The 13,693-nt window shown below is 30.0% G+C and overlaps 1 protein-coding gene across 1 annotated transcript in view; it reads right to left on the bottom strand.

Annotated features, from left to right (window-relative positions):
* Positions 1 to 634: 634 nt before the first annotated feature.
* Positions 635 to 13,693, bottom strand: part of TECRL (trans-2,3-enoyl-CoA reductase like) — a 98,527-nt gene continuing 85,468 nt past the window's right edge. Inside the window, exons 9-12 of the mRNA XM_045473893.1 lie at positions 5,958 to 6,015; positions 2,433 to 2,518; positions 1,843 to 1,888; positions 635 to 986 (exon numbers count right to left, since the gene is read on the bottom strand). Coding sequence (XP_045329849.1) covers positions 859 to 986; positions 1,843 to 1,888; positions 2,433 to 2,518; positions 5,958 to 6,015 — 318 coding nt within the window. The 3' untranslated portion in view covers positions 635 to 858. The remainder of the gene's footprint in view (positions 987 to 1,842; positions 1,889 to 2,432; positions 2,519 to 5,957; positions 6,016 to 13,693) is intronic.

Below are 13,693 nucleotides of genomic sequence, written 5' to 3'. Positions count from 1 at the left end.
AGCCCCGCGTCAGGCTCTGGGCTGATGGCTCAGAGCCTGGAGCCTGTTTCTGATTCTGTGTCTCCCTCTCTCTCTGCCCCTCCCCCATTCATGCTCTGTCTCTCTCTGTCCCAAAAATAAATAAACGTTGAAAAAAAAATATTAAAAAAAAAAAAAATTTCCAATGTATTGTCATCACATATAGTCCATTTGAAGTATACATAATTCAATATATATTTACATATAAATATAATTTATATGTAAATATAAATATATATTTTGATACAAAGTATATATTCAAATGATTTAGTAAATAATGTCTAGAAGATATTTTTAATTATTATAGTTTCAGAATGACAACATACAATGTATGTATGAATAAATAAATATGATTCATGAGAAATTATGTTTCACTTTTAATATTGGTAGAATTTTCACTAGAAATTGAAATACTACTGTGACATATTATACTTTTCAATAACATGTTAAACAATAAAGAAAATAATAAATTACTATCAAATGTGTAAAATTCAGGTGATTTAAAATCACAAATTTTTAGTTTATAATTCAGATATTTTAATTGTCTTAAGCAGATAGTATTATGAAACATTTAATGAAGTAAGAAAATCTTGTTCAAAGACCAATCCCTTGAAAATATTTGGATGTATCTTTTATTAGTCGTATCTACAGTTTCTACTTTTTATTTGCCTCAAGTTTATTACTCTAAAATTAACTAGAATCTACCATTTAATATTTTTATTCAATAAAAGTACTGTATGTTTTGAATTTCTGTTACATAATAGTCAACTATTGACCAAGTTTGATTTAGTGAATTTATATACTATTTTTATATACATGAGATAAGATAAGTTATTTTTACTACAGTATGAATGGAATCATGGCTGATTTTCTATGCATATAAGAATTGAATTTCTTCAAATAAATCTTATGCTTCTTTTGTGCCCACAAAGACATCTGGATACTCATCAGAAGTGTAAAAATCCCAACTAGAAGAAAAAAGAAATAATTATCCTTTCTTATTTCTATGATCAATATACCCAGTTATACTGGGAAAAAAACTATCTTATGTAGCTCTTAAAATATTTCTCAAATGTTGCATACTTCTATATCAATTTTCTTTACTCATATTAATTGCTTAGCATAATATATGTTCATCCATATTTATTGCATAGTTGAAGAAACATAGAAAGTATATAGCAGAGTTCAAAATAATCCACATTTTTTATATCCCACTGCCACAAAGTATTTCCAAATAAGGAATTGTTATCTCTTTGAATTGTTCAATAATAGTTTTCTATATGCAGATAATATACGTCTACACACATGCATATGGCAAACCACAAAAATTATGATTTAAAAATTTTGTATAGTGAAATAAATAATGTGTGAAATGGATGTAATCCATATACTTTCCAATACATGAAGTTCAATGCAATTTAACTCTCTTATGTATGTTAAAATGCCCACCATTTGAGATTACACACTCCTGCTCCCAGCCTTCCATTCAGAGACATTCATGAACACTTGAAGGACATAACACATACATATGCCTATATTTATCATAAAAGAGATTTTCAAGTGAAGTGCATTATTAACACAACTTCTTATGAGTAAATCCTTTTTGCTTAATTAACTTTTTGGAGCTACATTAAGCCATAAGTACCTAGAGATTTTTGTTCCAATATATTTTAATACTGCTAAAAATATCCAACATAAAGAGAAAAATGAAAGCAAAACATCCTTTTGCAAAAATGCCAAACTTTAGCACTACAGAAACTTGTTCTCAGAAATCACTTATCCTAAAGGAGCACTTACTTAAATGTCAAATAACCAAGGTCTTACCTGGCAGTGTTTGTGTCATGACAGTGAAACTAATCCATGATCCAATCTGTTATATTAAAGCATAAATTAATAAATACCTATGATTAATCTAGGAATTTTTCATTTGTGGTTTTAAATAGGTAATGTGAAGCTTAAAACATGATAGAAAAACTACTGGTAGAAATACATTTTCCCCAAATAAAGATTTTGTTGTTAATTATGATAATCATAAAGAATCCCATAAACAGCATCATATTCATAAAATAAGAAATGAAAGACATTGTTCCAAAAACTTTGATAAAAAACAGAATCCTGAAACATCTCAAGACATTTTATATGAAAATTATAAAATTTTGTTTAAAAATATATATATGGAAAGATATCCATTTTCTGCAGGGAAAATTGTAGTTTACGTAAATGTTCCAATTTCCCATGCCTATAACTCGAATTGAATCTATATCATAATTTATATCTCTGTCTATGCCTATATATACAGATAAATCCTCTGTATAATTATATATGTTAAACTTTAATACTTGTAAATATAGAAACATATGCATTTAGTTTCTCATAGAATAAAGTTTAATTATTTACATACATAAATAGCATACCTCATAGGTGTAGTTAGGACATGAAACCAGAAAAAACATCCATGTGAAGGGGTTATAATTTGGACTTGGAAAACAGGCATTAACTCCTTTTAGAAAGAATAAAATATCAATGATGGTACATACTGCAATTTAATCATATATGTATTATATAATTCTAAATTCCCTAAAACAACTTACACCACATAAAATGTCATCAATTATTTATAGAACCAACTTCTCAAATTACTCAGAAGTGTCCCAGTTTCAAATGCTATGGCCTTTTGACTCAAACAATATACCTGTAATTTTCTATGTCTACAGCTATGTTGCCATACATTTTTACAATATACCATGATAATCAGTTCTTTAAAATTTAATACAGAAATGTTATTTTGCATATCATAATAGTTGCAGCTGAATTACATACTACAATTAGTAAATATGCTTTAAAAATTGCATGCCTCTTCTCTTTTAGTGTCAAAGAAGATATTTTTGGTTGAGATTGTTTAATACTTCAAACATCCCTTTCTGTTTAATTAGTGAAAATCCAAAAGGAATTTTTTAAGGATGTCATTTATATCAGAAAAGTGTGAAAAATCTCTCATAAGAGGATTACAATGAATATCAGCATAGTTAATATTCAGAAATACCACATAAATTATTTCTGCTCAGCAATCAAGGTTGTTATTTACAATTTTCATTATACTTAGCATATTGTCACTTGATTTTTGTGATTCTTCGCCTTTTAATTTGGTTCAAGAAATATTTTAGATAGCATATTAAAATGATTTCAAGTTGAACTTTGAGCTGTGACATTTATAAAAGTAAATATGAATTATAAAATTACTGTTTATTCTCCATAACAAGTTTAATTGGATAACACATCAACTAATCTCTTTTAGTTATAATTCTAAAGTCATAATGAAATGCCAGTATGTTGTTTTCAGAGTTGTATCTATTGTTAAAATATCAACAAAAAATATATTAGGTACTGTACAGATTTCATGTACTGCTCATTTCAAGATAAAGATAAATACATATGCCATTTAATATCATATTCTCTTGATAACATTCATGTAAATGTCTTTGTGTAATGCCCATATATTCATCAAAAGAAAAATAATTGAGGGAGTGCCTGTGTGGCTCAGTCGATTAAGACCTGGACTCTTGCTTGCAGCTCACATCGTGATCTCACAAACCTGTGAGATGGAGCCCAGCATCAGGCTCTAGCGCTGACAATGCAAAGCCTGCTAGGGATTCTTTTTTTCCCTTGCTCTGTGCCCCCACCCTGCTCATGTGCGTGTGTGAGTGCTCTCTCTTTCTCTTTATCACAATAAATAAATAAACTTAAAAAAAAAAAGGGAATTCCCAAACTCAAAATAGATATGGCCAAAACAGGAAGAAAAAAAGAAAAGATGAGAGTTGATTGAATTCAAGAAAGAAATTGTAGAAAAAGAAAAAAAAATCATCTCAGTAATATAGACATTTCAATTTTCCTAAGAGTAGAATGTTCACTAGAATAGGGGATATTAAGTAGATGAACAAAACCAGCCAAAACAAGCAAACAAGAAGGAAAAAAATAAAAAGTGATAGATATATAAGATATAAAATATAATACATATACAATTTACCCCCTGACCCAGTCCACAAAGCAACAAAACAAATTTTAAATTACAAAACTTTCTGGTACTAAAAAAAGGGACATGAATCAGTGTCCTGGAAAATTACATCATGTATCTGGGAAAACTGACCTGAAATGATCAACTCTGAGACACACCTCACGAAATTAATAGATGTAGTGATAAGGAAAAATTCTTTTGAGTCTGAAGGCAAAAAGACCAAGTCAATAAACAAAGAAGAGAAGATTAGATTTCTGATTTCTCAAGAGCAACATACAAGCAAGATAAAAGGAGGAGTGAACCCTGAAGAAAAAAAAAAAAAGTTTTTTTCATTTGAACAATTCCAAAGTTACATTTGACTTTAGAAATATGATGATTTAAAAATTTTCATTTTCTTTATTTTTTAAATGTTTATTCATTTATTTTGAGAGAGAGAGAGAGTGCACAGGAGGGACAGAGAGAGTCCCAAGTAGGCTCCGTGGAGTCAGCACAGAGCCCTAGGAGGTGCTCAATCCTACAAACCATGAGATCATGACTTGAGCCAAAATTGAGAATGGGACACCCAGCCAATTGAGCCACCCAGGAACCCCTGAAATTTTCATTTTCATATAGTGATACCAGAATCCAGACAAGATGAAGAAACTTGAGCAAGGTAATGTTGTTAAGGGTTCATAGTCAAGACTAAAATTAGTGATATTCATAACTTTGGTAATGTTAGTATATTTATAGGACTGTATTGTGTTTCTACACAAAAACAAATCAGACTATCAGAACTTTTAGGCTTCAAATACATCCAAAGAGAACTCAGTAAATCATGAATATAGATAAGATAAAAATGGCATCCAACCATCTAATTAAATGCAGGCTCTACTGTAAGGCAAAAGCAGACAGTAAACCACTATAGTACTGGCATTAATCTGTTAACATTTTTCAGCAAGAGAGAGTACAGATATTTTCAAATCATATTATAGTTATTTTAGATATCTATGTATCTATATCTATGTCTATATGTTCGTCAATACTCAAGAAGTTGAGTAGTTATCACAGGATTATGTAATGTAATAAAAATGTTATATATTTTGGCTTTTTTATATATTCACAAATATACCAACATAATAAATTTCCTTTTTAATTCTATATGTGTAAGTATTATTCTGGAAAATGTTTCACCAGACTGCCAGAAATATGCAAGGCAAGAAAATGTTAAGACATTCAGGTAGATATTAAAACATACTTGAGACAAATACACGTTTATATTTTCAGCGAGATTGATAACAAAATGAAATCCAAATGTTGACCATTGTTATTTGAAAGTATAATATAATCATGTATCATGTACAAAAAACAGTGTGAATCCTTACATATAATTAAACCTGAATGACAGGACTGATTTACCAAGAATAGCTTTAGATAAACAGTATAAATTTAAAAAAAAAATTTTTTTTAGCTAACTACTGAATTCAAAATGTCCTCCTAGGCATTGCTATTTTATAGCTACTGTATTTGCTAAACAATGATCACTTTTATTAGAAAAAAGCTTAAGAAGTCAATTGAAATATAGTGAGATTGTGTCCATTATTATGCAAATTAGATCAAGATTAAGAGTTAAGAAATTAGATCTGTATCACTGAATTTTATATTGCCTTTATTAGTAATATCTCTTTATTTTTTCATATATTTAAGTGAGATTATCATTTGTCCTGAGGAGGGCATGCATACTTCATTTTAGAGAAACCATTATTAGGAAATATGATTTAGTTCAAATATTTGAAAAACTTAGGCATAAGGGGCTAGCCTTGGGGCATATCGTCTTAAATGTTTCCAACTATTGCTTTAAAAAAGTGTTCACTTAAGGCTTTGAAAGTAATAATTAACATCACACTAGATTAACTCACACTAGAGAAGATAAAGAGAAAAAGGGACTAACCTGTGTGATTAGGATGAGACAAAATTACATTGATGAAATGATTTCCAACTTCACAAATCTGTAAAACATTTAAAAGTTTTCACTGTGGTATACCTGTTCCTCTTTAAAAATTGTATTCTCTCTATATAGTAATGTCCATGTAATATATTAATTCCAAAGATCCAAGAGACATATTATTACTCTAATTGCAAGAAGAGGACATGTTGTATTGTAACAAGAAAAAAAGCTGTTGAATATATATTGAGTTAACATAATGAGTCACATTGAGGTAGAAACTTTGAAGATATTATTGACACCTTTTGATAACTAGGTTCAAATTTCCTTGTTAATCAGGCATTGCTGACTATATGCTTTGTAGTTGTTTTAGTAGGTAAAGTTTGCATGCTATGAAGAGGTAAGTCACGTCGGGAAAGATAGATTTGGCATAGGTTAACATGTTCTAAATTCATTAGCACAGCAGCACTACTTCAAGGGTGGTAGTGTGATTCCCAGGTGGATTCAGCTCAGTTTAGAAGTTATTGTAAGAGGTACTGTCCCACCAAGACACTTGCTGCTTGTCTGTCATCTGGCCCCTTGATCATGCACACTCCACATGTCCCTGTAAATAGGCCACTATGACCCTCTAAGAAGCTTGTGTTACTAACATCTTTGGAGAGGGGTTGGGGAGGGCTAATAATGTTCCCAATTTGCAACATGTATTCCCAGAAGTTACATGCCTTATCTGATTAACACAAAGTGTGTATTCAACATTTAAATACTATGGTATTAATAACAGATTGTTATTCAAAACCTTTATCGTTTAGGGTCATCCAAAGTTTTACTATAATATATTCCATAATTGAGCATGTTTTTAACTCAGTGTCTTTAATGCTATTAATCTCTTAAAATATATCTGATTTTGTTCTTTTCAACAATTTCTGTATCGATTTATTCACATTTTGTAATTGTAGAAGAAGCTCCTTTCTCAAGTTATGATTAGGAATCAAAGTTGAATTTCACATTTTCAGATAATAATTTCATAGTTGAACTTATTTGTAGGTGAATGTGGTTAAGAGTGTGGACTTTTGTTGGACTAATTTGTGTTCAAAAACACATCTTTTAACTTACTTATTAGAGATTACGTGATTAAGACATTTGAAATTTCATTTCTTCACCTAAATGCAAATATTACTTCCTATCTCATGATGATTATTTGAGGATGATTAAATGAAATCCAGTGTCTGACATATGAATTGCCCAATAAAATTATGATAATTTTAGTTACCAATATCATCAGTTAAAAACTTCTCCAGAGAATGATCCTACATTGATTGATCTTCTCTAAATTTCTGTGTCACACATTGGCTACACTACAAAACATATAATTACCAAATTAATAATTTGTTATATTTGCTTGATCTTAATACCTTTGCTCATCTTTCAGTCAAATAGAATGTCATACTCGTTTTTCATCACTCACAGTGCCAAACACACAATGGAATATATGATAAAAGTAAGTAGTATTAGTAAGCAAATTACCTTAGCAAATCTTTGTAAACAAATTATATTTTAGAAATATGGATTTTCTTCTGGTGAAATGTATTCACTTTTTGATTCTCAATATTTTATACTTATTCAACCATCAAAATATTTTCTCCTTCTTACTTTTTACAGCTAAATATGGAAACATCAATCTTCTACCCAGGGTATAGGCCATGGAAAAAAGAGCTTTTAGGCTTCAGTCAGACCACTAGAATAGCTGTAACTAATGCCATAATTTAAGATTATGTGCCCCGTGAAGGGCCCAGCCCCAAAATAAAACATATAACATACTGAAATAAGAAAAATAAAAGCAGAGGATTAAAAAAAAGTTGTAAATAAGCCAACTAGTCCATTGCTGTCTACCAATGAAATGCATATCTATATACATTCCAGGGGTGGAGAGAGAAAAATAAAAAACACATCAGCTATATCCATATGCCTAGACATACTTAGCTTATCATCAACTTAGCAACTCCATAATGGATTTTAAAGAGCAATGTGACTATTTTCAATTTTCACCTTAAGCACTGGTTTTAAAATTCTGAAGAATGAATGAGTCCACTATAGGCTAACTGCCCTAAATAGAAGTGGTTGATATAATTTCCTCTTGGATCCGGGCTGAGTAAGATTAGAAAATTCAGTCAGTGCTATAAAACTCAATATACGGTTCTATTACCAAATAAAATTTCAGAAGCACATTAAATGTGAAACACTGGAACATTTTTCAATATGATCTATACATTTCTCCTGGATTGATTCTTTTCTAAATTAGATGTATTCATTTGGCACATTATATGTTAACACAACAATTTCATAAATAAAGCTTGAGGAAGTTGCTATCATTAGGTTTGATTTTTACGTTACTTAAAGTTTATCTTATGTAGCAAAACATACAGATGCAATCTACTATGAACTGTGTATGATTCCTACGTAACACCGATGGTAAAGACATTGTAGATAATAAGTACACAGGAACATAAGAAAAAATGACAAGGAAACATTGTCCAGATATTTTAAGAAAAAAATTATATTTAAATAATACGTGCAAGAAGAAGCAGTTTTCCTGCATTATAGTAGTAGAACAAATGAGTTTCAAAATATTTCATTTGATTTGCTCATATACAAATTGATAATTTGGAACAATGTTACCTTCTTTCAAGAAGTTTAATTAAAAAATAAGTTTATATTTTCCAGACACATTCACAGAGAGATCAGCAACTCAGGGGCATTGCCAGAATCACCTTACTTACGAAGAACAAGATGACCTAGATTGTAAAAGTCACTAGGAGTTTGTGCACAACAATGTGGATACACTTAACACTACTGAGTTGTGCACTAAAAATGGGTAAGATAGTAAATTTTATGCTCTTTGGGTTTTTACCATAGTTAACGTTTTTTTACTTCCCTGGATATATTGTTTTAATTGCAAAAGAATTTTAGAAGAGTAAATAATGAAAATTCAAATGTACTTTCATTTGGAAGTATATGTGTTGCTTAAAGTAAATCTAAAAAAAATTTTTTTTTGCTTGTTTCATATAATCTTTATTGAGTAGCTTGACTATATGTTGCATTATACTATATGAATAATAGGGTGTTAGTGATTCACTAATCCATTTTCCTCTTGAGCGTTAACATTATATTGATAAGTATAAAAATAAATTTGTCAGCTAATTGAAAGTATCACAGTGTTTACATGAGAAAATAATCTTTTCCTTGAATATTTTGATTTAGGAAGTAAATGGAAACACTTTTATTTTTTCAGCACCCTCAGTATTCTCAGTTCTTTGACATTTCAATTTTGTTTTTAATTAGTATTACTAAATATTTAACAATGTGGGATGGGTGAAATAGGTGATGGAATTTAGGAGTGCACTTGTGATGAGCACTGGGTAATGTAAGTGTTGAATTACTGTGTTGTACTCTTGAAACTAATATTACATTGTATGTTAACTAACTGGACTTTAAATAAAAACTTAAGGATAAATATATAGACCTTAAGAAATATATAATAATATGCATATGGGGCAGGGAAGTATCAAATTAATAGCTCATAAAGGACTTTTTAGTTACTATAGCAGAAGTGTGGTTGTCCAAATTTTTATCAAAATATTTACCATTAAATCCCACTGTTTCCATATTGAAAGACATGATTGGATCAGAATATATGGAATTTCAGTAGTAAAGATGCTTCCTGTTTACTACTCGGTACTGTACCTCAGTCCATAGCATGTTGTCATTGTGGTAAATATGCCTATGATCAATGTCTAGAAGAAGGCCAACTTGCAGAGATCCACTTTTTCTTAAAGTTTTTATTTACATTCTAGTTAGTTAACATATAGTGTAATATTGGTTTCAGGAATAGAATTTAGTGATTCATCACTATGTTCATCTGTTCTATTTCTTAAATTCCACATATGATTTAAATCATATAGTATTTATCTTTCTCTGACTATTTCACTCAGTATAATATACTTTAGCTCAATTCACATTGTTGCAAATGGCAAGATTTCATTCTTTTTGATTGCTGAGTAATATTCCATTGTGTGTGTGGGGGGGGGTGGATGTATACAACATTTTCTTTATCGATTCATCAGTTGATGAATGTTTGGGCTCTTTCCATAATCTGGCTATTGTTGATAATGTTGTGATAAGTATCAGGGTGCATGTGCCCCTTCAAATCAGTATTTTTGTATCCTTTGGGTAAATACCTAACAGTGCAATTGCTAGATCATAGAGTAGTTCTATTTTATCTTTTTGAGGAAATCCATACTGTTCTCCAGAGTGGCTGCCCCAGTTTGCATTCCCACCAACAGTGTAAGAGAGTTCCCCTTCCTCCACATCCTCAACAACATCTGTTGTTTCTTGTGTTGCTAATTTCTGTAATGTTCTTTCTTGCAAGCTTCATCAAGTGAAGCATTCTCTACTTATATAAGTGAAAATTATTCACCTAGGGAACAAACTCTAAACATCCTAATATAGAATTTGTAGCCATCAAATAGTCAGGCTGTGTATTTTGTCTTTGTAAAATTATTTTGGTTTCCACTGTAAAAGTCAGTAATCTTTATTCTGTGATGTAGTCATATTTTTATAGGAATTAAAATGATTATTTCTGTCTATATCTGTTCTTCCCAAAGTTTCATATATGTTATATATGTTATCATTATTATTAGTTATTGGCAGATGTAAGTTTATTATTTGAGCAATGTAATGGTCATTTTATTAATACAATTAAAAAACAGAATCTGCTAAAATGTTTCTAACACTGATAATCAGGTGTGTTTTGCATTTCAGCTCTTAAGTTTTCTATTTCTAGTAAGTATTATTATTATAAGTTTTGTCTTATTTATTTTGTCTTAATATTTCAAGGAAAATATTGGATTACTATATAATTATGGAAAGCTTCATCTGCGATATGTATCAACTATTATAAGCTTGAGAAGTTAGTTTCTACTCTTAGGGATAAAATATATTCACACAGACATGCTATTTGATAATACAAGCCAATATTATACTGTTTTAGCATAGGTTTTATAACATGATAATTTGCATCACTATGATCATAATATTCTAATAATTTATTTCAACTCCTAATCTCTATTTTATTATGAAACTCATTTATATACATTTCTATAAGAAAGGATAACATGTATTGTATTCCAGAGTAAATATATCCAATATGTTAATTATGGATTTATCAGAAAATATATATACTAAATGATACTTTTTTTCATTAAGACTTTTTTTAGAGCAGTTTAACATTTATAGCAAAATCCAGAGGAAGGTGCAAAGATTTCTCGTGTACTCCCTGCTCCAGTACATGTATAAGCTCTCCCATTATCAATATTCTCCACCAGAGTGGTACATTTGTCACAACTGATGAACCACAATAACACATTATAATCATCCAAAGTTCATGGTTTGCATTATATGGCTCACTCTTGATGTTGTTTGTATATTCTAAGTTTGGACAAATGTATATTGCCATATATCCATCATTATGGTATCATGCAGAGTATTTTACTGTCCTAAAAATTCTCTGCGCTCTTCCTGTTCATTTCTCTCTTCAATCCTTGACAACCACTGATCTTGTTACTGTTTCCACAGTTTTGCCTTTTCCAAAATGTTATCTGTTTGGAATCATACAGTATTTAGCCTTTACAGAATGGCTCCTTTTATTGATTAATATTCCTTTAATCTTTCCCCATGTCCTCTCATTACTTCACAGCTCATTACTTTTTAGCACTGAATAATATTCCATTATCTGGATGTGTCGTAGTTTATCCATTCACCTGCTTTGGTTTAGTTGCTTCCAAGTTTGGGCAATTATGAATGAAACTGCTATAAACATCCATTTGTAGGGTTTTGTGTAGTCATTAGCTTCTAATTCCTTTGGGTAAACAAGGAGCACAATTGTTGGATAGTACAGTAAAAGTGTATTTAAGAAACCGCCAAGCTGCTTCCCAAAGGGGCTGGATCATTTTGCATTCCCATAGCAATGAATGAGAGTTGCTGTTGTCCCTCATCCTTATCATCATTTGGTGCAATCAGTGCTCTAGATTCTTGGCCATTCTAATCAGTTCGTAGTGCTATCTCATTTCAATCTGCATTTCCCTGATAGCATATGACTTGGAGCATCTATTTGTATGCTATTTACTATCTGTATATCTTCTTTGGTAAGGTGTCATTTTTGAATTCAGCTGTTTATTTTCTTATTCTTGCATTTTAAGAATCCATTATATATTCCAGATAATGATCTTTTATCAGATGTGTCTTTTGCAAATATTTTTTTCCTAGTCTATGCTTTTCTTCCCATTCTCTTGATATTGTCTTTTGGAGATCAGAAGTTTTTAATATTAATGAAGTCTAGCTTATTGGTTATATTCTTCTTGGATCATTTGTTAGTGTTATATCGAAAAAGTCATCGTGGTACCTAAAGTCATCTAGATTTTCTCTTATGCTAACTCCTAAGAGTTTTATGGTTTTGCATTTTGCACTTAAGTCTGTGATCCATTTTGAGTTAATTTTTGTGAAGGGTATAGGTCTGTGTCTGGATTGATATTGTGTGTGTGTGTGTGTGTGTGTGTGTGTATCTAGTTATCCTAGCATCATTTTATTATGACTATTTTGTTCTATTGTATTGTCTTTGCTCTAACCAATAAATTTCACTTTTGAAAATGAGTAACTGTAGAGCTCTAAACAAAAGTTTAGATATTGTATTTATATTATTACAGGGTATGAAAAGTAAATTTTAGTAGCTATTTTATGAATTTATTTGTTGCATGAAACTAATATTTTATTGTACAAAACTCATTATAAGAGATGATATTTTCACTAAAAATTATAAATCAAAGTATTTGATTTGAAATTTAGTGTTTAAAAATAGTTTACTTTGTTTCTGTGGTCTATCTCATTATCACATTTCTGAGGTCCCTGAATTATTTTTTTAATCCCTAGAGCTTTCATGAAATATTGTATAAGACAAGAATGTGCACATATGGTAAAGAATATAGTATAAAAATAGCATCATAGAGTAAAATTTTAAAAAAGATACTTCATAAATATTGACTATGTGGTAAATGATTATTAAAAATACATTTATGATTATAATTTTTTCATAAATTTTTATATATTAGCTTTGATTCTATATATTTTAGCAATGATATATTTTATCATTATAGTAGTGGCTGTTTTTAATTTAAATTATTACTGTTTTTAGAAGTAAGTCAGTTTTAGCTAAAACATAAATGATAATTATAACAAATTATAATAAAATCAATTGCCATTAATTTTACATTATTATTTTTAAAACTAGTTTCTAAACAAATTATTTAAGAAGCAGTAGTAACTCCAGCCAAATTTGCGTATAAAGTTGATTCCTATTTATGTTATTAGGTATCTTAGATACTTGAGGGGATTTGCAAGGAAATTAAATTGACAAATGATGAGAAAAGGTAGAGTCCTATATTTTAAGTTTTCAATAAAAAAGTAATGTGAATCTTTTTTATTGGTGTCTATAACTGTCTATCAACAGTAAGCAAAAGATAGAAAAAATTGTCACAAACAAACCTGAGCACCATGCTGAGAATAAAAGCATTACCTTTGACACACTTTTCATCCCTTATTTATCTCCCCCCCACAAATACCAAACATTCAAGCAGTTTCCTGGCCTTACTGCAGTTCCCATTGCATGGCCCCACTCTCCTCCAGCCTTGCTA

Source organism: Leopardus geoffroyi, chromosome B1, assembly GCF_018350155.1.
Source record: "Leopardus geoffroyi isolate Oge1 chromosome B1, O.geoffroyi_Oge1_pat1.0, whole genome shotgun sequence".
In the NCBI taxonomy this organism is placed as follows: domain Eukaryota; kingdom Metazoa; phylum Chordata; class Mammalia; order Carnivora; family Felidae; genus Leopardus; species Leopardus geoffroyi.
This window is presented reverse-complemented; position numbering and strand designations above follow the sequence as displayed.